General features: G+C 36.5%; 1 protein-coding gene across 6 annotated transcripts in view; it reads right to left on the bottom strand.

Annotated features, from left to right (window-relative positions):
- The window catches only part of SCLT1 (sodium channel and clathrin linker 1), a 252,549-nt gene that overhangs the window by 106,639 nt on the left and 120,860 nt on the right, over positions 1-25,050 (bottom strand). For all 6 annotated transcript variants that reach the window (XM_069557539.1, XM_069557538.1, XM_069557537.1 and 3 more), the window contains 4 exons: positions 19,671-19,761; positions 15,734-15,825; positions 9,396-9,573; positions 2,979-3,077 (listed from right to left, as the gene is read on the bottom strand). In XM_069557539.1, coding sequence (XP_069413640.1) covers positions 2,979-3,077; positions 9,396-9,573; positions 15,734-15,825; positions 19,671-19,761 — 460 coding nt within the window. The remainder of the gene's footprint in view (positions 1-2,978; positions 3,078-9,395; positions 9,574-15,733; positions 15,826-19,670; positions 19,762-25,050) is intronic.

Below are 25,050 nucleotides of genomic sequence, written 5' to 3'. Positions count from 1 at the left end.
GTAGAGAAAAAGTGGAAATAGTGATAGATTTTCCTTTCTTGGGCTCCAAAATCACTGAGGATGGTTGGCTGCAGTCATGGAAGTAAAAGATGCTTGCTCCTTGGAGAGAAAGCCATGACAAACCTAGACAGCATATTAAAAGCAGAGACTTCACTTTGCCAACTAAGAGCCAAAGCTATGGTTTTTCCAGTACTCATGTACAGGTGTGAGGGTTGGACTATAAAGAAGGCTGAATGCTTAACACTTCATGCTTTCAAACTGTGGTACTGGAGAAGACTCTTGAGAGTCCCTTGGGCTGCAAAGAGATCAAACCAGTAAATCCTAAAGGAAAAAAATCCCTGAATATTCATTGGAAGGAATGATGCTGAAGCTGAAACTCCAATACTCTGGCCAACTGATGCGAAGAGCCGACTTGCTGGAAAAGATCCTGACGCTGGGAAAGATTGAGGGCAGAAGGAAAAGGGGGTGACAGAGGACAAGATGGCTGGATGGCATCACCAGCTCAATGGACATGAGTGTGAGCAAATTCCGGGAGACAGTCAAGGACAGGGAAGCCTGGTGTGCTGCAGTCTATGGGGTCTCAAAGAGTCAGACACGACTTAACAAGAACAGAGACATGGTAGGCTTCCTAAGTGGTTCAGTGGCAAAGAATCTGCCTACCGATGCAAGAGCTGCAGGGGACACAGGTTCAATACCTGAATCAGGAAGATCCATGGAGGAGGAAATGGCAACTCACTTCAGGTTTCCTGTCGGGATAATCCCATGGACAGAGGAGCCTCGAGGGCTACAGTTTATGGGGTTGCAAAGAGTCGGACACAACTGTTCATGCATGCAGGCACAGAGATATGGCAGTCAAATACAATGATATATAAACATGGACTGGATGCTGAACTTTAAAATCTAAACAACCTTAAAGAATATTCTAGAGAAATCTGAGTGTGGCCTGAAATAATACTGATTTTTTAAAGATATGGTAATACTGCTGTGGTTGCGTAACAAAATGCCCTTTGTCTAGAAAACAGATGTCAAGATGAAGTGTCATGAGGCCTGAAGCTTATATTTGAATGTATGGTAAAAGGGAAGAGTGTGTATGGAACATAAAGAGACATGGAAAGGACACAGCAAGACACTAAAAGTTTTCTGGGTGAGACAGAAATAAGTGTTCATTGTACAACTCTTTCATTTTCACGGATTTGGAAATTTTTTAATATAAATTTATTTTAATTGGAGGCTAATTACTTTAGAATATTATATTGGTTTTGTCATACATCAACATGAATCCACCACAGGTGTACATGTGTTCCCCATCCTGAACCCCCCTCCTACCTCCCTCCCCGTACCATCCCTCTGGGTCATCCCAGTGCATCGGCCCCAAGCATCCTGTATCCTGCATCGAACTTGGGACTAGCGATTCGTTTCATATATGATAGCATACATGTTTCAATGCCATTGTCCCAAATCATCCCACCCTCTCCCTCTCCCACAGAGTCAAAAAGACTGTTCTATACATGTGTGTCTCTTTTGCTGTCTTGCATACAGGGTTATCATTACCATCTTTCTAAATCCCATATATATGTGTTAGTATACTGTATTGGTGTTTTTCTTTCTGGCTTACTTCACTCTGTATAATCAGCTCCAGTTTCATCCACCTCATTAGAACTGATTCAAATGGATTCTTTTTAATGGCTGAGTAATACTCCACTATGTATATGTACCACAGCTTTCTTATCCATTCATCTGCTGATGGACATCTAGGTTGTTTCCATGTCCTGGCTATTATAAACAGTGCTGCGATGAACATTGGGGTACACGTGTCTCTTTCAATTCTGGTTTCCTCAGTGTGTATGCCCAGCAGTGGCATTGCTGGGTCATAAGACAGTTTTATTTCCAATTTTTTAAGGAACCTCCACACTGTTCTCCATAGTGGCTGTACTAGTTTGCATTCCCACCAACAGTGTAAGAGGGTTCCCTTTTCTCCACACCCTCTCCAGCTACTCTGTTTTTTAGTTTTTTCGTCTTTAAAATGGGTTTTTGTGGTTTTTTACTCCTAAACTCACTTTAAATTTTTTAACTTTACCCTCACCACTTATGAATTAATTCATATTAGAGGAAAAGACAAATATTATGTCCTCCCTTTTTCTTCATATGTAGGCAAAGTTATATTTCCAAGATAGTTTATTTTAAAAAATTTTTTGTATTTATTTATTTGGTTGTGCTGGGTCTTCTTTGTGGCATGTGGGATCCAGTTCCCAGACCAGGGATCAAACCCAGGCCCCCTGCATTGGGAGTGCAGAGTCTTGGCCACTGGACCACCAGAGAAGTCCCTCTAAGACAGTTCTAACTTTCATAAGGCTCAGAATTCAAACCAAGAAACAATTCTTTACTTTTAACGCAAAAATGCAAGAGTTAGTTTTGATAATGGAATTGTAAATGGTAACGCAATTCACAAACTGTGTGGTATCAGCATAATGTGACTGAACAGCCCTGGGCTCAGTATAGCAAGGAGAAGGTATGAGTCTAAGTTCTGGCTTTAATTAGTATAAAATTTTGAGTGAATCAATAACCTCTCATGGGTTTAAGCTTCATTACCAATGAAGTAAGAGATTAAAGCAGATTTCTCTAGTACTCTTGTTCTAAGATACTGCAAATAACAGGATATTTTCTTCTTTTGCTTATGTATCCCAAGATTCTTTTTGATCCTTCTTGACGCTATGCTTAAGGTGAGTTAATCTTCACTATATTCCTAGTCTAAATCTCTCTCCTTCCCACTTACCCTACCTACTACCTCTATTTCACTCCAGCTCTAATGTTAGGGGCTACCATCATGAGATGATTTTTATGTGAAATTTAGTACAGCTGATATAACCAGTTGATAGTTACTTACCTAGGTTCATAAGGCAACAACTCAGGTAGTAGCTAGTCTTAAGCTGTGAAATTCTATAAAATTTTGAATTTTAAATATAATTAAAACTCCTTACCGCTGTCCTGGTTCTTAGGGAAGCGTCTTGCACAATCTGAGAAACCGTTTCTTTCATTTTCTCTATATCTTCTTGTTTTTGCTTCTCCTCAAGCAGAGCCTTCAAAAATAATTTGATGTTATTATAGATCACATCATTATTAAGATTATATAAGTGGGTAAAAACCTGTCTACTAATCACTTTCTTAAAAACATACATCTTATTTGGAACTTCTGAGACATCTCTAGTTGGAGATCTTGTCTAAGTTATGACTGATATTTATTTCTTCTAACTTCCACACCTGATCTTGTCCTCACTAAAAAATTATTATTCTTTGATATTTATTTCAGACAGTACCATCACTCTTCTGATCCCTACAGATGGAAATTTAGAATTATGTTTGAATTTCCCTTCTCTTTTATTACCTATGTAAAATTTATCAAATTTAAATGTTATATTCTTGGAGAAACCTCTTAGGCTTTCCTTTCTATAAATTAATTAATTTATTATTCCATTCCTTTCCACTATTTGGTTTTATTCAAATTATGTCACTTGTCACCTCATAACTCCATCACGGCAGATACCACCCACTTCATCTCAATGATATTTCTAACCAACCAATCCTTTTCATTTCCCCTTAAAAAATACTCTTATGATCCTAGTTCTGTTGTCAGTCACACCCCATTTCTTTGCTTTTTTGTGGAACAAAACTTCTCAAGTCTGCACTTGCTCATTTCCAAAACTTTCTATTATGTTTGCCCTAATCAGGCTTTCACCATCATCTCTACACTGCTAACTCAAGAGTCACCTCTGAGTAATTATCTTATGTGATCTGTAAAGCACCACTTGAGATAAAAATTTTCTTTTCCTTGTTCTACTTTCTTTACTTTGCTTTTAGCATATAATAATATTGGTTTTCCTCTTAACTCACTGATTATTCCGTTTGAGTCTACATTGCCGTTTCCTCCTCTTTCCTTGAACCTCTTTATTAATGGACAACCCAAGACTTAGTTCTTGGTCTTTTTCTCTATTCAAATCCATCTCTTGGTGGTCTAATCCAAACTCATGGTTTTAAATATCATTTATATGCGGACAAGTCCCGAGTTTATATCTCCTAATTTAAATATCTTCCTGAACTTGGAACTCCTAAAATTTTAGGTTTGAGTCAATCTTTTTTTTTAATTAAATATCATTACTTACTAGTGGTTCTCTGTTTTGACCCCACTATCTTCCAAAGATACCATACACATTCCTATCTCTATTTTTTGTTTGTTTTAATAAATTTCCTCCACGTATATAGGTAAGCTAGTGAGAAGTAACAGCTATTCTGATATAACAACCTTGTCAGGCAGAATGGGACAATGGGAAAAGGAAGTTTCATAAGAAAACCATGCTAAAGCTGTCTTTCATGCCTGTTTGTATGACTGGTTCAAAGAACTTTTGACTTCTTGGAACAAGCAACTGAAGGTGGGAACTCTCTGGTCATTAAGCAGTGAGTCAAGAGGGAACTTAATACACATTGCAGACATAAACATGAAATTTGACTCAAGACAAATTTGTAGACTTGAGACCTGGTTGAGAAAATTTAAGGGACAAGCACTGAGTATCACTACTATCTTCTCTGTCCACTGTGCTCCATACAAAATGATCATCTTTATGATCTTATGTTAAGAACACTCATATGGTTAAGCTTCAGATTAGATAAATAATTTTACCCTGCTCTTAATTCTTCTAGCTAGCTTAGGTGTTTAGAGGAATTTCCAAGAATATTGTGCACTTTGTGCCTTTCATCCTAGTTCTAACAGACAGTATTCAGATCACCATTCATTGATGACTACTGATGGACTCAGATATGCAGATGACACCACCCTTATGGCAGAAAGTGAAGAGGAACTAAAAAGCCTCTTGATGAAAGTGAAAGTGGAGAGTGAAAAAGTTGGCTTAAAGCTCAACATTCAGAAAACAAAGATCATGGCATCTGGTCTCATTACTTCATGGGAAATAGATGGGGAAACAGTGCCAGACTTTATTTTTCTGGGCTCCAAAATCACTGCAGATGGTGATTGTAGCCATGAAATTAAAAGACGCTTACTCCTTGGAAGAAAAGTTATGACCAACCTAGATAACATATTGAAAAGCAGAGACATTACTTTGTCAACAAAGGTCCGTCTAGTCAAGGCTATGGTTTTTCCAATAGTCACGTATGGATGCAAGAGTTGGACTTGAAGAAAGCTGAGTGCTGAAGAATTGATGCTTTTGAATTGTGGTGTTGGAGAAGACTCTTGAGAGTCCCTTGGACTGCAAGGAGACCCAACCAGTCCATTCTGAAGGAGATCAGCCCTGGGATTTCTTTGAAAGGAATGATGCTAAAGCTGAAGCTCCAGTACTTTGGCCACCTCATGAGAAGAGTTGACTCATTGGAAAAGACTCTGATGCTGGGAGGGATTGGGGGCAGGAGGAGAAGAGGACGACAGAGGATGAGATGGCTGGATGGCATCACTGACTTGATGGACGTGAGTTTGAGTGAACTCTGGGAGATGGTGATGGACAGGGAGGCCTGGAGTGCTGCGATTCATGGGGTCGCAAAGAGTCGGACACGACTGAGCAACTGAACTGAACTGATAAATGCAGAAGACCACTGTATCTACTACTGTGGGCAAGAATCCCTTAGAAGAAATAGAGTAGGCCTCTTAAGTCAATAAAAGAGTCCAGAATGTAGTGCTTGGGTGCAATCTCAAAAATCACAGAATGATCTCTGCTTGTTTCCAAGGCAAACTATTCAACATCACAGTAATCCAAATCTATGCCCTGACCACTGATGCTGAAGAAGCTAAAGCTGGCCAGTTCTATGAAGATCCACAAGATCTTCTAGAACTAACACCAAAAAAAAGATGTCCTTTTCATCACAGGGGACTGGAATGCAAAAGTAGGAAGTCAATAGATACCTGGAGTAACAGGCAAGCTTGGCTTTGGAATACACAAATGAGGCAGAGCAAAGGCTAACAGAGTTTTGACAAGAGAACACACTGGTCATAGCAAACACCCTCTTCCAACACCACAAGATATAACTCTACACATCAACATCAACAGATGGTTGATAACAAAATCAGACTGATTATATTCTCTGCAGCTGAAGATAGAAAAGCTCTATACAGTCAGCAAAAACAAGACCAGGAGCTGACTGTGGCTTAGATCATGAAGTCCTTATTGCAAAATTCATACTTAAATTGAAGAAAGTAGGGAAAAACACTAGACCATTCAGGTATGACCTATATCAAATCCCTGATGATTATACAGTAGAAGCGACAAATAGATTTAAAGGATTAGATCTTATAGACAGAGTGCCTGATGAACTATGGATGGAGGTTTGTGACACTGTACAAGGGGCAGTGATCAAAACCAATGGACTGGTTCCAAACTGAGAAAGAGTATGTCAAGAGTGTATACTGTCACCCTGCTTATTAAACATATGTGTAGAGAACATCATGCAAAATGCCAGGCTGGATGAAGCACAAGCTGGAATCAAGATCGCACAGAGAAATATCAACAATCTCAGATATGCAGATGACACCACCCTTATGGTGGAAAGTGAAGAAACTAAACAGCCTCTTGAAAATGAAAGAGGAGAGTGAAATAGCTGGCTGAAAACTCGACATTCAAAACACTAAGATCATGGCATTTGGACCCATCACTTCAGAACAAATAGATGGGAAACATGGACAGACTATATTTTGGGGGGTTCCAAAATCACTGCAGATGGTGACTCCAGCCATGAAATTAAAAGATGCTTGCCCCTTAGAAGAAAACCTATAATCACCTAGACAGCATATTAAAAAGCAGAGACATTACTTTGCTGACAAATGTCTGTCTACTCAAAGCTATGGTTTTTCCACTAGTCGAGTATGGATATGAGAGTTGGACCATAAAGAAAGCTGGGCACTGAAGAATTGATGCTTTTGAACTGTGGTGTTGGAGAAGACTCTTGAGAGTCCCTTGGCCTGCAAGGAGATCAAACCAGTCATTCCTCAAGGAAATCAGTTCTGAATATTCACTGGAAGGACTGATGCTGAAGCTGAAACTCCAATACTTTGGCCACCTGATACAAAGAACTGACTCACTGGAAAAGACCCTGATGCTGGGAAGACTGAAGGCAGGAAGAGAAGGGGAGCACAAAGGATGAGATGGTTGGATGGTATCACTGACTTGATGAACATGAGTTTGAGCAAGTTCTAGGAGCTGGTGATGGACAGGGAAGCCTGGTATGATATAGTCCATGCGGTTACAAAGAATCAGGTACAATTGAGTGACTGAACTGAACTGAATTCTGATCACAGAAGGGAATACTATCTGAAAGACATAAAAAGTACTTTAGCATTCCCACAGCTTAGATTTGGATGATTATTTCTTTTTTATTTCCTAGTAGTGTCTTAAGATGTAACTTTCAGCTTGTTTTGTTTTTAATAGTCCTCTTGGAAAACCCTCTATCACGTAAGAAAGGAAACATACACTAAGTATTTCGTTTGTATTCTGCATAGTTCTCAGTGGAGTACTATACATGTACTAGGTATTGAATAAACGTTACTTCAGTGAAATAATAATTTAATGATCGCTGAGATGGGCATACCAGACCACGTGACCTGCCTCTAGAAATCTGTATGCAGGTCAGGAAGCAACAGTTAGAAATGGACATGGAACAACAGACTGGTTTCAAATAGGAAAAGGAGTACATCAAGGCTGTATATTGTCACCCTGCTTATTTAACTTCTATGCAGAGTACATCATGAGAAACGCTGGACTGGAAGAAACACAAGCTGGAATCAAGATTGCTGGGAGAAATATCAATAACCTCAGATATGCAGATGACACCACCCTTATGGCAGAAATTGAAGAGGAGCTAAAAAGCCTGTTGATGAAAGTAAAAGAGAAGAGTGAAAAAGTTGGCTTAAAGCTCAACATTCAGAAAACGAAGATCATGGCATCCGGTCCCATCACTTCATGGGAGATAGATGGGGCAACAGTGGAAACAGTGTCAGACTTAATTTTTTGGGGCTCCAAAATCACTTCAGATGATGACTGCAGCCATGAAATTAAAAGACGCTTACTCCTTGGAAGAAAAGTTATGACCAACCTACATAGCATATTCAAAAGCAGAGACATTACTTTGCCGACTAAGGTCCATCTAGTCAAGGCTATGGTTTTTCCTGTGGTCATGTATGGATGTGAGAGTTGGACTGTGAAGAAGGCTGAGTGCCGAAGAATTAACGCTTTTGAACTATGGTGTTGGAGAAGACTCTTGAGAGTCCCTTGGACTGCAAGGAGATCCAACCAATCCATTCTGAAGGAGATCAGCCCTGGGATTTCTTTGGAAGGAATGATGCTAAAGCTTAAGCTCCGGTACTATGGCCACCTCATGCGAAGAGTTGACTCATTGGAAAAGACTCTGATGTTGGGAGGGATTGGGGGCAGGAGGAGAAGAGGACGACAGAGGATGAGATGGCTGGATGGCATCACAGACTCGATGGACGTGAGTCTGAGTGAACTCCGGGAGTTGGTGATGGACAGGGAGGCCTGGTGTGCTGCGATTCACTGGGTCGTACAGAGTCGGACACGACTGAGTGACTGAACTGAACTGAACTGGTGGCTCAGACAGTAAAGCATCTGCTTGCAATGGTGGGAGACCTGGGTTCTACCCCTGGGTTGGGAAGATCTCCTGCAGAAGGAAATGGCAACCCACTCCAGTACTCTTGCCTGGAAAATTCCATGAACAGAGGAGCCTTGTAGGCTACAGCCCATGTGACTGCAAAGATCACATGACTGAGTGACTTCACCTCACTTCATGTAAGGGAGCCAGAAACATTAAAAACAAATTTTGTGACTTCTATGAACTAAATACCATTAAATGAAAGTGGTAAAAGCCAAAAGATATGTTATGTGATAGCACAGTAATCACAATTGTGAGAGGGTTAAAAAAACAAAGAACAGTTAAATCTTCATAACTAAATTTACTTCCTGTCAATGAAGCTTCTTGCTGTATTAATTACATAGGTAATAAAGGGGAAATAAACATTAATAAGATTCATCTTATTCAAGTGAACAAAATAGAGTATACATACTGCAGTAAATTGCTTCAGAAGATCTTTTTTAAGTATGAGACTACTGGGATGAAGATTAGTTACACAAGGATGGAGATATAAAAGAAGTCTGATATGAAAGTTTTAGGAGAGGGCTGTCACTATCATATTTTATGATGTTAGGTCTTAACATCAAGAGAGCAGTATGTCTACTATTAGTGAGTGTAGTAATTTCATTCTCATGTGTTAATTCTGTAGTTACTGATTCCCTTACTATCAGGTCACATGGAAGAATGTTCAGCATTTCATTGTTTCATTTATTATATATTTATTATTATTTAATAAACTTGTTTACTAATTTTCTTACCTGATTTTTTTGAAGGTTGGCTTCTTCTAGGAGTTGCATGCTATTTCTGGCTCTTACGATAGCTTCGTATTTCTCATCTTCTAATTCACTGCACTTTGCTTGTAATGCTCTGGTCTGTTCCTCCAGATGTGTTCGTTCTGCTCTTAATTGGGTGGCTTCTTGAACTGCCACAGATAATCTAAAAATTAATAGTTCCATTGAGAAAGTTAAAAATTTTTAAAAAGGAAGAAGGAGACAGGAGATTTCCAAAGCATCTATTACAGGATAAGCACTATTCCAGTTACTTTCACATGTATTTTCTCATTTAATTCACATAAAAGTTCTATAAAGTAGGTTTCAAATATTTCCATTTAAAAATAACAAAGACCCAGAGAGCATAAACATTTAATTATGGTCATATGAATAAAGAGCAATGGGGCTTAGACGAGCCTAGATATCCTGACTCTGATTGCATTACTTTGTACATTTTTCTCCTCACACTAATTCATTCTGTCTTAATAGTCACATGACAGTGTTATAAAGCAAATCCTTAAAGAATAAGTTATTCTGTTTATTTGGTCCTTTTTTCTTTTAGCTTTTTCCTTGGCTCCTTTCCTTATGCTCTATCCAGGTAACCCATGTTAAAATAATGCATATATTTAAATATTTTTCCATGTTCATAAAATCATATGTATGATTTTTATATACACACATACACATAAATATACATACACAGTATATACACATCTATCCATAGGTTTTTAAACATAATTTTTCCTGTTATAAAAACTAAGATCATAGTATATACCCTTTTCTGCACTCACTTTTTAATATTCAATAATGCCTTATAAAAATCACCTCAACCAATATAACCAGGAACTCTTTTCTTTCTTAGTCTGATGGATGTAACTTCTCACTGTTAATTTGTATCTCCTGAATTCCTGGAGAGTTTAAGCATTTTTTAAGTTTGTTAGCTAAGTGAACTGTCTTCTTTGAATTCCCTCTTCATATCCTTTGCCCATTTTTTTTTTTCTGATGGCTTATTTACTTTGCTTATTCCTTTATAAGAAGTTTTTGAATATTAAGATATTTAACCTTCAGTTTGTTCTATATGGTGCAAATACTTTTTCCCAAATCTAGTTTTTTGTTGTTACCTATTGTCTCTATTTCAGAAATCTTTATTACACTAAAAACACTCACTTTAATATAACTAAATTTGACTATTTTTTTCAACATCTGGGATTTTTTTTAAAAGATGATCTCCCTTATCAAGAGATTGTTAATGTAAGCTCCTAGATTTCCTCAAAAAAAGTTATGCCCTAACACTTTTAACCTGTAAATCTTTAATTAATCTGGAATTTACTTCTGAATGTGCTATGAGAGAGGAGTCCAATTTAACTTTCTTCCAGATTGAGAGCCAGCTATATGAGTACCTTTAGCAACTGATGAACTGAAATAATCCCTTATCATATCTAAAATATGCAAATATGACTTACTTATAGATTGTCATGACTCACTAATCTATTTGTCTATTTGATGCCCAAGTCATATTGATTTGATTATAGTGGAGTTACAGGATAGTACATTCAGATCATCAGCTTCATAATTTAAAGATTTTCATGATTTTATAACATAAAAGATGTATTACTTTTGTTATTATTCTCATATAGCACTTTTACATGCTCTGCAGCCAAATCTTATATGAATCCTTTCTTTCAGCTTACTAAAACTGGGTCAAGTTCCCTCTTTATAATAATAGTAACAGCAATGATAATCACAAACACTTGTAAGAGCAGTCTTTGTGCTAGGCACTTTATGTATGTTAAAGAAAACATAATCCTCAATATCTTCAACAATGCTATGATATAGGTTACAGCATTAGCCTATGAAGTAGGATATGAGGTTATACTATATAAACTAAATGGGGTAGGTTAAAACATTATTTTATAGATAGATAAACTGAAGTACAAAGAGGGTAAGCAACCTGCCCAACATTATTGATCTAGTTACTGATGAAGCTGGAGTTTGAATTCAGTCAGTTTGTGCCCAGAGTCAGTGTTCCTAAAAACTATACTATACTGCCAAATAGAAACTTCTACTTAAATTATACTGATTCAACTCACAGATCCATAACGATACAGCAAGAGGCTGTCATTTCAAGTTAAGTTGGTTAATACTAAAATTCAGGGTACCAAATGAAAGTGTGCATACTGAACTTTATCACTCCCCTCTGCCCCCGACTCTTCAGTTTTAGGACACACTCAGGTTTGTGTGCTCCAATTCCCAGCCACATCAAAAGGCTGATGGACCCTACTTTAAACTTTGGAGAAATCAGGCCAAGAGAGAGCACCCTCAGACTCTGATATCTGAGGACTGTCCAAGGATAGCTCACTAACTCAATATAATACTGCCAGACTATAAGACCACTTATACATACCTACCTACCTGTCTACTTTCTGGTGTCTTACTTTTTGGATAAAATACTGAGATATAACTGACATACAACATTATAGTCAACCCCCCATATCTGTGCTTTCCACATCACAGATTAACCAATCACAAATCAAAAATACTTTTAAAAATCCAAAAAACCTCCAAAAAGTAAAACTTAAATTTGCTATGCATTGTCAACTATTTACATAGTATTTATATTGTATTTGTAGGTAATCAAGAGATGATTTAGAGTATACAGGAGGATGTGCGTAGGTTATATACAAACACTGCAACTACTTTATAAGAGATTTGAACATCTATGGATTTTGGTATCCAGAGGGGTCCTGAACCCAAAACCCAGTGGACACTGAGGGACAATTATATATTAGTTTCAGGTATAAAACATAATACTTCAGTATCTGCATATATTTTGAAATAAGCACAATAAGTCAAACTCATATCACCACGTATACAATTGAAATTTTTTTCTTGTGATGAGAACTTTTAAGATCTATTCTCTTAGCAACTTTCAAATATACAATACAGTATTATTAACTCCAGTCACCATGCTGTATATTACCTCCCCATGATTCATTTTTTTTATATAATAGGAAGTATATACCTTTTGATTACCTTCACCTACTTCTGCCATCCCCGACTCCTTGACTCTGGCAACCGCCAATCTATTCTTTGTATCTATGAGTTTGGTTTTTAAAAATAAGATATGTTTCATGGTTTTGTGTATGGGCCATGCTAATTTTCTCTGTATGTTCCTGTTTTTAGTATATGTGATGGTGAAGCAAGTATTCTGGTATCTTACTTTTAAATATCAATGGATAGAATGGATCATCAAGCCTTTGAAGGAAGACAGACAGGCTTACAGAAAAAAACGAATGTTCGAGAAAGCAGAGACAATGCAGATGGCAGAATAAAAAACAATATTTTAAAATACTTAATAAAGAGACAATGTAACATTTATCTGTACTAAGATACTATAGAAAAAGAAACATTCAAAGGATAAGAAATGGCTCTTAAAAAAATTATGATAGCTAAATAAAATATTGAACAAATGGTTAACTAGAAGAAAATTTAAAGAAACCTCCATTGTCACCCCATGGACTATACAGTCCACGACATACTCCGGGCCAGAATACTGGAGTGGGTAGTCATTCCCTTCTCCAGGGGATCTTCCCAACCCAGGGATCAAACTCATCTCTCATGTTGCAGGTGGATTCTTTACCAGCTGAGCTACCAGGGAAGCACCCAAGAAAGGAGAAAATAAATGAACAAATGGACTACGGGACAGAAAAAATATGAAAATGAGGGAATCAATCCTTTAGATCCAATATCCATCCTTTAGATCCAATATCCAGCTAATACTATGTTTGAGAAAAAAAATGATAAAAAAGAATAAAATTATTCAACAACAACAATAAAAAAATCCCTGAAAAATTCCCCCAAATTGAAGAACATCATTTCTATATTGAAATGTCCCCAGTAAAATGAATGAAAAATAATTCTTACTAAACGTACATGCTGTGCAGTTTTATAATGTTAATTGTGGCAGCAGTGGAGTGGATGACCCTGCAAGTCACCAGGGGAGGGGGAACCAGGTCAAAGAAAAAAATTTAGAATTTTGAATGAAAGGAATTTTTAAGGTAAAAATTATTTAAAACCTAGAATTTCCAACATAGGATTCATTATTCAGTCAAACTATGAAACACCTTTAAAGGTAAAATAAAGATATTTCTAAACAGTGTTTTTAAGTACACCTTACAGGTGTACTCAGGAAGCTGAGGGGAATGACATCTATTAAAACGGGGTGGAGGCAACAAAGGACAACAAAGAACAGTGGTTCAAATTTTGGTCTTATTGGCATATTCTTTGAAAGAAACACCAAATTTAAAAATATGAAGAGGTAGTTTAAAGCAATTTTATTCATTTCACTCCAATCTTATTCAACAGAGCAGATACAAACTAGCAGTCTTTCCCAAAGAACTGTCATTCCCTAGAGATAATTCCAGTCCCCATGAGTTATCTAAAAAAAGTGGGGTGGGGGGGTGGGTGGCTGTCTTTGGAAGATGGCAGGAAATGATTTATGCTTCCTAGATGTCTGTGGCATTTGAAAGAATCACAAATAATAATTTTATAAATAAGTAATATGTGTTTGATTTTATAGAACAAAGATGCCCATTAAAAACACAACTTTTCAATCTGGTAGTTCCATTAAATAGGATAGATTTACATCTAAAACAATGGCTGAACATTAGACACACACCAACTACACTAATAATTCTGCTTTGTCTTATATAAAATAATAGGAGTTTTAAAATTTTAAAGTAAAACATTTTTATCACAATAGAAACAATATTAATTTAATAGCTCCAAAAGACAGTCAGTGTAAAAATTTCCTCTTCAGAGGCAACTACCTGAATACTGAACTTTAAAAAATACTTAGATTTTCTTACATATGCAGGAATCCCTTCTTCAGAAGCTTTCAATTAAGTTATAACTTTATACTAAAAGCCAAACAAAAAACCCTGAAAATCTCAAAGCCTTAAGTACTAAAAACACAACTTAAAGCACGGATGAACAATTTGATTCCTTACGAAGTACTATCAGAATCAAAGGAAGTGAAGTTCACTTATTCAGATTTCACCATTTCAAGTCTCTAGCATTTAGGTGCATAACACAGAATGCTACTAAAATAACAAATAAAAAAAATCTACAACCACAGACTTTTTCTCTAAGGTAAACAAAAAATAAGCTCAAGAAAACAGTCAAATATTTGACCAACTACTGAAACATTTAGGGGAAAAAAAAACCCCAAAACCCCAGCACTTAAAAATAACAACTTCTTTCATCAGAATCTCAAGTTAGCAGTTAAAATCATTTAGTTCTGAACAAACTGTGAAGAAAGAAATTACTTTCATTAACATTTTGGAGAATAAGAAACAGAAGTGCAAAAACACTAATTTTTTCTGAACAAACACAATCAGCCATGGATCTGTGACTAGAACTGAGATCTCAATTTTCATGTGCTTATTTCAGTAGACTATTTCTGAGTATAACAGTTTCTAATCTACAGAGTACATTTTTTAGCTATAAACCATAATGTGATTTTATGGGCTGTAGTCACTGTATCTTTAATAGACCACAAATGACAATTTTAATGTTTCTTAAAGGAGTATGCAACAAGTATGCATTAAGATAGCAATTAAAGACAAAGCTACAAAATACATTTAAAAAGTAGTGTGCATGCTCAGTTGCTAAGTCGTGTCTGACTGTTTGCAATGTCATGGACTGTAGCCCTCTGGGTTCCTCTATCCATTGGATTTTCCAGGCAAGAATTCTGGATTAGGCTGTCATTTCTTTCTCCAAGGGATCTTCCTGATCCAGGGTTCTGACTCATGTCTCTTGTGTCTCCTGCATTTGTAGGTGGATTCTTTACCACTGCATCACCTGGGGAAGCATCCTAAAAAGTAGCCCAGACCTTCAAAGGAACTGAAAATTACTGTTTCATAAGACTTCAGGGAAAACATCAACAATGATTTCTCAAGTATTTTTTCTCATGTATCTGCTTAGCAAGGAAAGGATTTTTCTATATAATTTTTACCCAACTTCATTATCTCTTTTCCTGTTTTAAGGTGAAAAGGAACATTTTTAATTTGGGGACTAACTAAACTTGACTAATACTGTTTTGGAGAAAAAGCAAAGAGAGAAATGATCTCTGAGTATATGTTCAAAATATATGTTCAATCTTTTGAATATGACTTTTAAAATAAGCAATATTCAACAAAATAGATTTTAAACCTATGATTTATAGTTTGTTTAGCACTTAAAAAAAACAAAGTATAATAAACAAATTCTAATATGGAATAACTTTTGAAGCCTGTAGATAAAGCTAGATGTATGTAACAATTTACCTTGCTTCTAATTGTTTCATACTAGATTGTAACTGCTGTAAGCGCCTATCTGATGCTTCTTCTCTTCCTTGTGCAGAAACCATATCCTCCTCCTAGAAAAGAAAAGAAACTGAATGTTTATGTTTAGTACATAAAAATTCAATACATCATTAAACAGAATAAATAAAACACTCTAAAGCTATTATATTGATAGAATTTCATATACAAGTTTCGGTCAGTCAGTTCAATCACTCAGTCACGTCCGACTCTTTGCAAGCACATGGACTGCAGCACATCAAGCTTCCTTGTCCGTCACAACTCCGGGAGCTTGCTCAAACTCATGTCCACTGAGTCAGTGATGCTGTCCAACCACCTCGTCCTCTGTCGTCCCCTTCTTCTGCCTTCAATCTTTCCCAGTATCAGGGTCTTTTCCAAAGAGTCAGTTCTTTATAACAGGTGGCCAAAGTGTTGGAGTTTCAGCTTCAGCATCAGTCCTTCCAATGAGTATTCAGGACTGACTGACTGCCTTTAGGATTGACTGGTTTGATTTCCTTGCTGTCCAAGGGACTTCAAGAGTCTTCTCCAATACCACAGTTCAAAAGCAAAGCAATACTACTTTGGGAATAGAGCATGCATATACTAAAAAAGGGGAAGAGAAAAAGAAAGTGCAAGTGAAAGTCACTCTGTTGCTGCTACTGCTGCTAAGTCGCTTCGATCGTGTCCGACTCTGTGCGACTCCATAGAGGGCAGCCCACCAGGCTCCCCAGTCCCTGGGATTCTCCAGGCAAGAACACTGGACTGGGTTGCCATTTCCTTCTCCAATGCATTGAAGTCGCTCAGTCGTGTCTGACTCTTAGTGACTCCATGGACTGCAGCCTACCAGGCTCCTCCGTCCATGGGATTTTCCAGGCAAGAGTACTGGAGTGGGTTGCCATTGCCTTCGCTCAGTCATGTCCAGTTCTTTGTCTCCCCATGGACTGTAGTCCATGGAATTATCTAGGCCAGAATCCTGGAGTGGGTAGCCGTTCCCTTCTCCAGAGGATCTTCCCAACCCAGAAATCGAACCCAGGTCTCCCACATTGCAGGCTGATTCTTTACCAGCTGAACTATTAGGGAAGAGAAACTATCAATAATTATGTATAGGTAAAATAATCGAATCAGAAATTGTATATGGATTTTTACCATTATTCCAATTATTTCTGTATAGTGCAAGTCTAACAAAATAAGACAGTGATTTGTAGGCAGATAATCTGCCTTTAGAGTATGTTCTCTTAACCAAGTTATGCTGCATTCCATTATAATCATAAATAGAGATTCTTGAAATAGTGATGCATCAAAATTAATAGGTTTTATTTGTACCATCTTTATAAAAATTTCCTGTTCATCCTTTCTTATCTCTTGGTGTGTTGGCTTTATTTTGCCTTCAACTTTGAAGTACAGTTCTACTGGACACAGAATTCTTAATGAGCACTTTTTTCCTTCACTACTTCAAGTGCACCACTCCAGTGTTTTTTGCTTTCACAGTTTCTTGATGACAGGTCCATCTATCTCTGTTCATTTTTCTGTTGCTGCTTTCGAGTTTCTCTTTATAACTGGCTGTCAGTTTTGTCCTGATGTGTTTAAAGTGATTTTCTTAGTGTTAATCTTACTAAGGGTTCACTGAGATTCTTGAATCTGCTAATATTTTCTACCAAATTTTGGAAGTTTTCAGATATTTCTTTGAACATCTTTTCTGCCCCCTACTTCGGCAACTCCAATTACACTTCTCTTGGCTTACTTCATGTCCCACAGATCTGAGGTCCTGTTCATTTTTCTTCCATCTTTTAAACACTATTCTTTGAACAGGAACATTTCTGCTCATCTATCTTAAAGTTCAATGATTATTTCTTCTGCTTGTTCTAATTTTTATTGCTGTTGTTTGGTCGCTCAGTCGTGTCTGACTCTTTGTGACCCCATGGACTGCAGCACGCCAGGCTTCCCTGTCTTTTACTATCTCCTGGAGTTTGCTCAAACTCATGTCCACTGAGTCCATGATGCCACCCAACCATCTCATCCTCCGTCATCCCCTTCTATTCCTGCACTCAATCTTTCCCAGAATCAGGGTCTTTTCCAATGAGCTGGCTCTTCGTGTCAGATAGCCAAAGTATTGGAGCTTTAGCTTCAGCATGAGTCCTTCCAATGAACATTCAGGATTGATTGGTTTGATCTCATTGCTGTCCAGGGGATTCTCAAGAGTTTTTTCCAGCACCACAGTTTGAAAGCATCAATTTTGAGCCCATCTAATAAAATCTTTATTTGGGTTGCCGTACTTTTAAAATCTAGAATTTCTATTTTTAAAATTATTTTCTAGTTCTCAATTAAAAGCTCTTTATCTTTTTTCCCACTGAAATCTTATTTTACTCTAATTTAAAAATATTTTCTTTAACTATTTGAACAGCTTATTTGAAGTCTTTGCTTGCTAAATCCAAAAGCCAAACCCAAACTCAGTGAAAAGTGAGAAGTTTCTATCAACTTCTTCTTCCCTCTTCCCCTACCAATTATACTTTAGTATCTAGTAAGTTCTGATTGAAAACTGGATAATAAAGATAATGCATCACAGTTTCTCTAGATTCTATTTTGTTCTTTCGAGGATTATTAACTATTGTTCAGTTTAGGCAATTACCTTACCTAGATTCACACTCTGGGGTGTTTCCCCTACAGTGTGCAGCAGCTGCCATCTGTGATTTCATTTTTTGTCCCCACTGTTGCTTTTCTAGCTAGGCTCCCTGGGAACCAGCTGTGCCTGCATAATTTGAGGATCAATCAATTTTTGAGCAGAGGGAGGGCTCATCCTCTTCTTGGATTCATTGCTCTTACAGATTCCCTGGTAATTTCTAGCTGCTCTGCCGGCTTTGGGCTCTGTCCACTGATACTTCAAATATTAGTGCTTCAGCATTCAGCTGCTCAAGCTGCACACATCTCGGGAATGTACTCAGTTATAAAAAGCAGCAAACCTAAACATCTAGTTTCATATGGCTATATCTTTCAAGAGTTCTAGCCCTAAACTTTGATTTGAGCACTATTATAGTGTTAGTCGGTCAGTTGTTTCCAACTCTTTGTGACCCCATGGACTGTAGCCTGCCAGGCTCCTCTGTCCATGGGATTCTCCAGGCAAGAATATTGGAGTGGGTTGCCATTTCCTTCTCCACGAGCGCTACTATAGGAGCCTATAAAGTTTTTGCTTGCTGAAGCCATAGCTGCAGGGATTAGGGAGAACTCTGAGGCCAGAAAGTTAAAAACTCATGATTCTTATCTCTTTTGGTGACTGTTTTGGGGAGTGCTGCAGTGTTTCAAAAAACCCAATTTTTATAACTATTATCTATGAGAAGGTTTGCATAAGCTTTTCACAAATCTACCGTTAATGGAAATCTATAACCAATTTTCACATATTAGGAAATAAGGCTTAGAGAAGTTACATAGGTAGTAAGCACCAGAGTTAGAGTTTTAATCATTAGATTCATCTAAATCTAAAGCCTGACCTCTCCATGACACTTTCTCTATTAAAATCTTCTCTCTGTAAAACTTCTCTATTACACATAAAACGAACCAGTCTTCTTTGCCAATAAATAACACAAAACATAGTATTAAACAGAGGGGAGTATTAAATACCTCTTTTCCATTTACATCTAACCAGTTAACCCAAACTGGATTTTACATTAACATGTACTTCAGCAATGATGTGTTAAGGGATGATTATGATATCATGTTTATTAACTTTAAGGTATAGTGAATAGGAATAAAAAGTTATTTCCAGTGTTATAACTCAGCTTCCTAATTTCATACTCAGAGGACAATAACATGATTAATTCATTTTCTAGCAATCCTCTTTAACACCTAATCCAAAACAGATCGACAATAAAATACACAGAAAACAAAGCTACAGGCATCATACCAAGCTGTCTTGGAAAGAGGAACATACCTTCTTCTGCATCTGTCCTTGAAGGTCTTCAGTCACTTTAGTTAACTCTTCCACTTTTGCTGCTGCAACTCTCAGATCTAACTTGGCTTGCCTAAAATACAAAGTAAATTAACAAATACTGTTTTCATAGATGATAAAAATTTTTTAAATTAGAAAAGAAACCTAAATTTGGTAAAATCAGTACTAACCACAATATATCTAAAAATAAATCCAAGAGATATTGAAAGATTCTTTTATTACTATTGAAAGACCTCTCTATGTGGAAGAGAGGAAGAAAAAATAGAGCTGAAAGGATGAGTTCAAAGTGGAAGTCATTAATACTTTAATTGGATAAATTACATTTTATATTCAACTAATTCAACAGATTTCATGAAGAACTTTATCATCTTGATAAATTACAAGAATGTCAGTGCTTTATGTATACTACAGCTGTGTCTATCATTTCCTGAATAAAGTTAGAGAAATATTGCTTGTTGGCCTTTCTATGAAAATGAACCCAAGTTTCAACACCTTGATCATTCCTTACACACGAGAAGTATAACAACCTCTTAACATAATGGACTGAAACATGTCTCAAGATAGTCTAATATTACTTTCTTTACAAAGGACAAAAAGGACAAGTTTCTGAATGTTTTAGCAGAATCAAATAAGTTTTAATATCTTGACTCCCCACAAAAAAAGATTTTAGAATAATAATACTTTCTAAAACAAAACAAAAAAAGATTTTTAAATTAAACACTAAGTGGAAATACAGAACATGTGGATTATGGGGAAAAACATACATTTTTAGGAAGGAAGGTATTTTAGTGTAGGAACTGCCGATATTTATTTCTTAATTATATTTTATGTATGTATTATAAATACAAAGCATACCAGTGCTATTGAAGCCAAAGAAATTATTTTATGCAAAACTCACAATAAATGTTAATTCATTACCTTTGACTTTAACAATATCTATAATTATATAACTAACTAGCATAAAACAACAGGAAATAAAAATCTAATAACACCTAAAATGTTTCAGGTAGTTATTAGGTTCCAGGATCTGCCTTAAATGTTCTGTGGATATCGTCTCACTTAACAATAACTGTGAATAAGTCCTATTTTTATATCAAACTGAAGTCAAGCCAGTATGTTGACAGAGGTTAGCCAACTTGCCTATGGATTCAAAAATAAGTAATGAAATAGGTATTTAAGAGTCCTCTAGATATTTGTTGTTGTTATTCAGTTGCTAAGTTAAGTCCAACTCTTTGCAACCCCAGGGACTGCAGCATGCCAGGCTTCCTTGTCCATCACTATCTCTCAGAGTTTGCTCAAACTCATGTCCATTGAGTCAGTAATGCTGTCCAACCATCTCATCCTCTGTCATCCCCTTCTGCTGCTCCCAATTTTTTCCAGCATTAGGCTCTTTTCCAGTGAGTTGGCTCTATGATATACTGTTACCGAAAAATGGTACCAATAATGTTTCATAAGATTATGCACTTAAGAATAAGCTTTGTTTTAAATGAACCCAATTTACAAAAATATGAATTTATTAGCTATAAAATATATGTTTTCTATGCAAATTGATTCACCAGATGACAAAACAAAAACAACTTCAAGACCACCTTACACTAATGTATGTAAAACGTAGACTAAGAGACAATGTCAGGAGAGCATCTACTATATGAATCAATCAACAAATCTACCAGTTATAAAATTCTATGTATTTTAAAAAGAAAAACTTCAGGAGTAAGATTTTATATAGTAATGATAAAATTCAGTAACCTCTGAACAAGCAAAGCACCCACTCTGATTTGGCTTTTTTGCCTTCAGAAGAGGGATAATAATGCTTATTCTACTTATGCCATGAGATTGCTGAACAGGTCAAAATAGGTAATATACATTAAAGTGCCTGTAAAGTATAAACAAATGGGAGGCCAGAGCATGATTAAAGAAAAAAAAATGTGTTAAGAGATACAGAGCGAATGAGGTGCAATATGGAGAACCTGCGAGCCAGGAACCCAATTCTGTGAGCAATCAGTGTTGTAGCTTAATTCAATTCACTTGACCACAAGAGTATCTCAGCAGTCTCATGTCCCACAACAGAAATGTGGATTTGATAATTTTCCAAAACCAAGACTCTGGACTAGATGGTTTCCTGATTTCTATCTACTCTGCCCACTGATTCTAACTGGTATCTCAGTTGTGCATTCCATTTCTACTTCCATTGCCCAATCACTGGCCTCATCATTACTTCTCAGGACTATCCCAATAGATTACAAACTGATCTCCTGACTTCTGGTCTTCTCTTTAATGCATCCTACCTGCCCTCCCCCTCAAAAAAAGTTATCTGATGATAAAAAGTCTTGCATAATAATGATTTCTGGATTCCTCACTTCTTTGGGCATATAATCAATACTCCTCAGCATGGTTTATAAGGTTAGTCTCATCTCTTGCTAGTTCCCCTCATGTAATTTATGTTCCTGGTATAACAGACTACTAACTCCATGTTTCTTTAACACAACCTTGTTTATTTTTTCACATTTGACTTGAGTAGATTTCTTTTGCTTTTACCGATAAATTCCTTAACAACCTTCAAGACTTAGCTCAAAAGTCTCCTCATTTCAAGTCTTCAACTTCCAGGCAAAAGTCTCTAGAATGTCAGCTCTCATAATTCATAATACTTTACATACTGTTAACAGATACTCCTCTCATGGAACTGTGAGTTCATATGAAAAAATATGGAATGTAGGATCATTAGAGGCAAGGGTCATATTTTACTAGTTTTCAAATCCTCATGGATAGCACACTACCTGGCATGTGGCAGACAAGCAAATGAATCATAAATGAATCGGAGAGCACGAAAGGAAAGGAGACAGAGGGTCACGGGTTCCACTCTGTCTTGATATTTTACTCAGATCTTGAAGGTCCAATTTTTTATTCATGTGTGGAAATCCTAAAAGAATAATTTTGTGAACAGTCCTTCAAAATGTATCTTATTTGAAGCAGAGCCTTTCATTTGAAACAGAATCTCTTAAGTTATACTCCCTAAAACATACAAACAGCTATTATGCTTTTTGAGGAAAATACACAGTAAGTTATATATACTTATTTATTCCTATACTGTTCTATAAGACAGAAAAGCAATAGATAGCTCTTCATATCTACTTCTGACATGAAATACTGAAAAATATTCTAGAACTAAAGTCATGAGATCTATCCTTTACACTTGGCTCTATCAGCACACGAGACTGTGAGAACTGAGCCAACGACTTCTCTCAGGTTCAGAACTGAGGCCGTAAAACAGAGATAAAAACAATTTTCCTGCATAACTCACAGAAATATCATAAAGTTCAAATAAGGCAATGCCTATTAAATTACTTTATAAACCTTACTGTCAGTACAATGCAGTCGCTTAATCGTGTCTGACTCTTTGTGACCCCATGGACTGCAGCATGCCAGGCTTCCCTGCCCATCACCAACTTCCAGAGCTTGTTCAAATTCATATTCATTGAGTCCATGATACCATCCAACCATCTCATCCTCTGTCATCCCCTTCTCCTCCTGCCTTCAATCGTTCCTAGCATTAGGGTCTTTTCCAATGAGTCAGTTCTTTGCATCCAGTGGCCAAAGTATTGGAGTTTTAGCAGTTTATACAAATGTAAGCTATCATCACAATCTTGCCTCTTTTTAGATTTTGAGTTGTCAGGAATGGTGTGGTATTGCATTAATTTATAGCTGGTTTGCAAAAGCTTGAGGGATGCCTGAATGTCTGGCCTTGCCTCTGGGCCAAAAAATGAAAAGTGTGATTTATGGTGTGCTGCTTAAAGTCTGAATCTCCTCTGGTAACCCTCAAACACAATCTGTTTACTGATGGCTTTCACCTGGTATAACTGGTTAGGCGGCCGGACTGGACTATGTGATCGGACGGGCAAAGAAAAAAAAAACGAAAAAACACCCAAAACTTCTCTGAGTTTTCCTGAAGCCAAGATTTACTGTACACATCTTGGTGGCTCAACCTGGAGACAAAGCATACCTTTGCGTGCATAACGACCATAGAGCATTTGGGCCTGGATGTCACTTGGGCCTCCTAAGCTCCCCCTGTGCTCTTTTACTTATTATTGTATAATATCCTTAGCCTTTAAATAGAAGCTTATGTGACTATGCTCTGTGGAGTCTGATGAGTCACTTCAAATATTCAAACTTGTGAAATCTTTAAAGTTTCAACAAAAATAATTCTAATTTTATTTTATGAAGGAGCTTTAATAACTAGTTATACTATTTTACATTTAAATGTTTTAGATACATAAAGAAAAGTGAAAGTGCTAGTTACTCAGTTGTGTCTGACTCTTTGCAACCCCATGGACTGTAGCCTGCCAGGCTCCTCTGTCCACGGAATTCTCCAGGCAAGAATACTGGAGTGGGTAGCGATCCCATTCTCCAGGGGATCTTTCCCACCCTGGAACTGAACTCAGGTCTCCCGCACTGCAGGCAGATTCTTTACCGTTTGAGCCACAAGGGAAGCTTGTACATCCTTTTATAAAGGTAATAACAAGTTTTCATTTAAAAAAAAAATGATAAATAAGAATAGTTACATTTTATTTTTGCTAAAAGGAATATTTTTAAAAGCACATTACTTTTAGGTATGCTTCTTTGTCAAGCAATTTAAAACTTCTGAGATTTTTCTTTAATGTGATTTTCATCACTCATTAAAGAAGTTTGATCTTTAAAAAGCAAAGCTTTGTTCTGTTAAGAAAAGTATAACCAAATATAAAACATATGATATACCTCAATGTAGTTTATATAAGGATACACTTAAATTATAGCATTAACTTGGACAGAAATTAAATGTTTTCATTATAAATATCTTTAAGATTTGAATCCATTTTAAGGTAAGTTTTTATCTGTCTTTTTCAGGCTCGTGTCAAGAGAATTCTAGAAATGTGTACAGTATTTGTTTCACACAATGAGAAGTGATAACATTCTGAAAAAAAAAAAGAAAAAGTGCATACTTTAGCAAGTTCATGTGCAATTATCTGTAAAATAAAGCCAATCACTTATGCTTAAAAATTAGAAAATCCCCAAACAATTTTAGACAAAGTTCTGAATTTCTAAGATCACTTCTGATTTTAGAAAACTGACTACAAGTAGCAAAACTGGAAAAAGTTTAACTTGTCTCTCCTTTTAATCTTTAGTAGCAGTCTAATGATTAAAAGTTTTCAAAGGACAGAAGACTACAAAGAAAGCAACAGATATTAATAATCTGTGTAGTGAGTTATCAAAACCTTAAAACAGAGGCTACTCAGTCTTGAAAACAGTTCATTTGTATATAATTTTTTACATAATTCAAAATTATATATAATTCAAAGTAGTTCAAAATCCCAATTTCTATGTTGAA

This window comes from Ovis canadensis, chromosome 17 (assembly GCF_042477335.2).
Source record: "Ovis canadensis isolate MfBH-ARS-UI-01 breed Bighorn chromosome 17, ARS-UI_OviCan_v2, whole genome shotgun sequence".
NCBI lineage: Eukaryota > Metazoa > Chordata > Mammalia > Artiodactyla > Bovidae > Ovis > Ovis canadensis.
The sequence above is the reverse complement of the archived record's forward strand: the minus strand, read 5'-3'. Positions and strand labels throughout refer to the sequence as shown.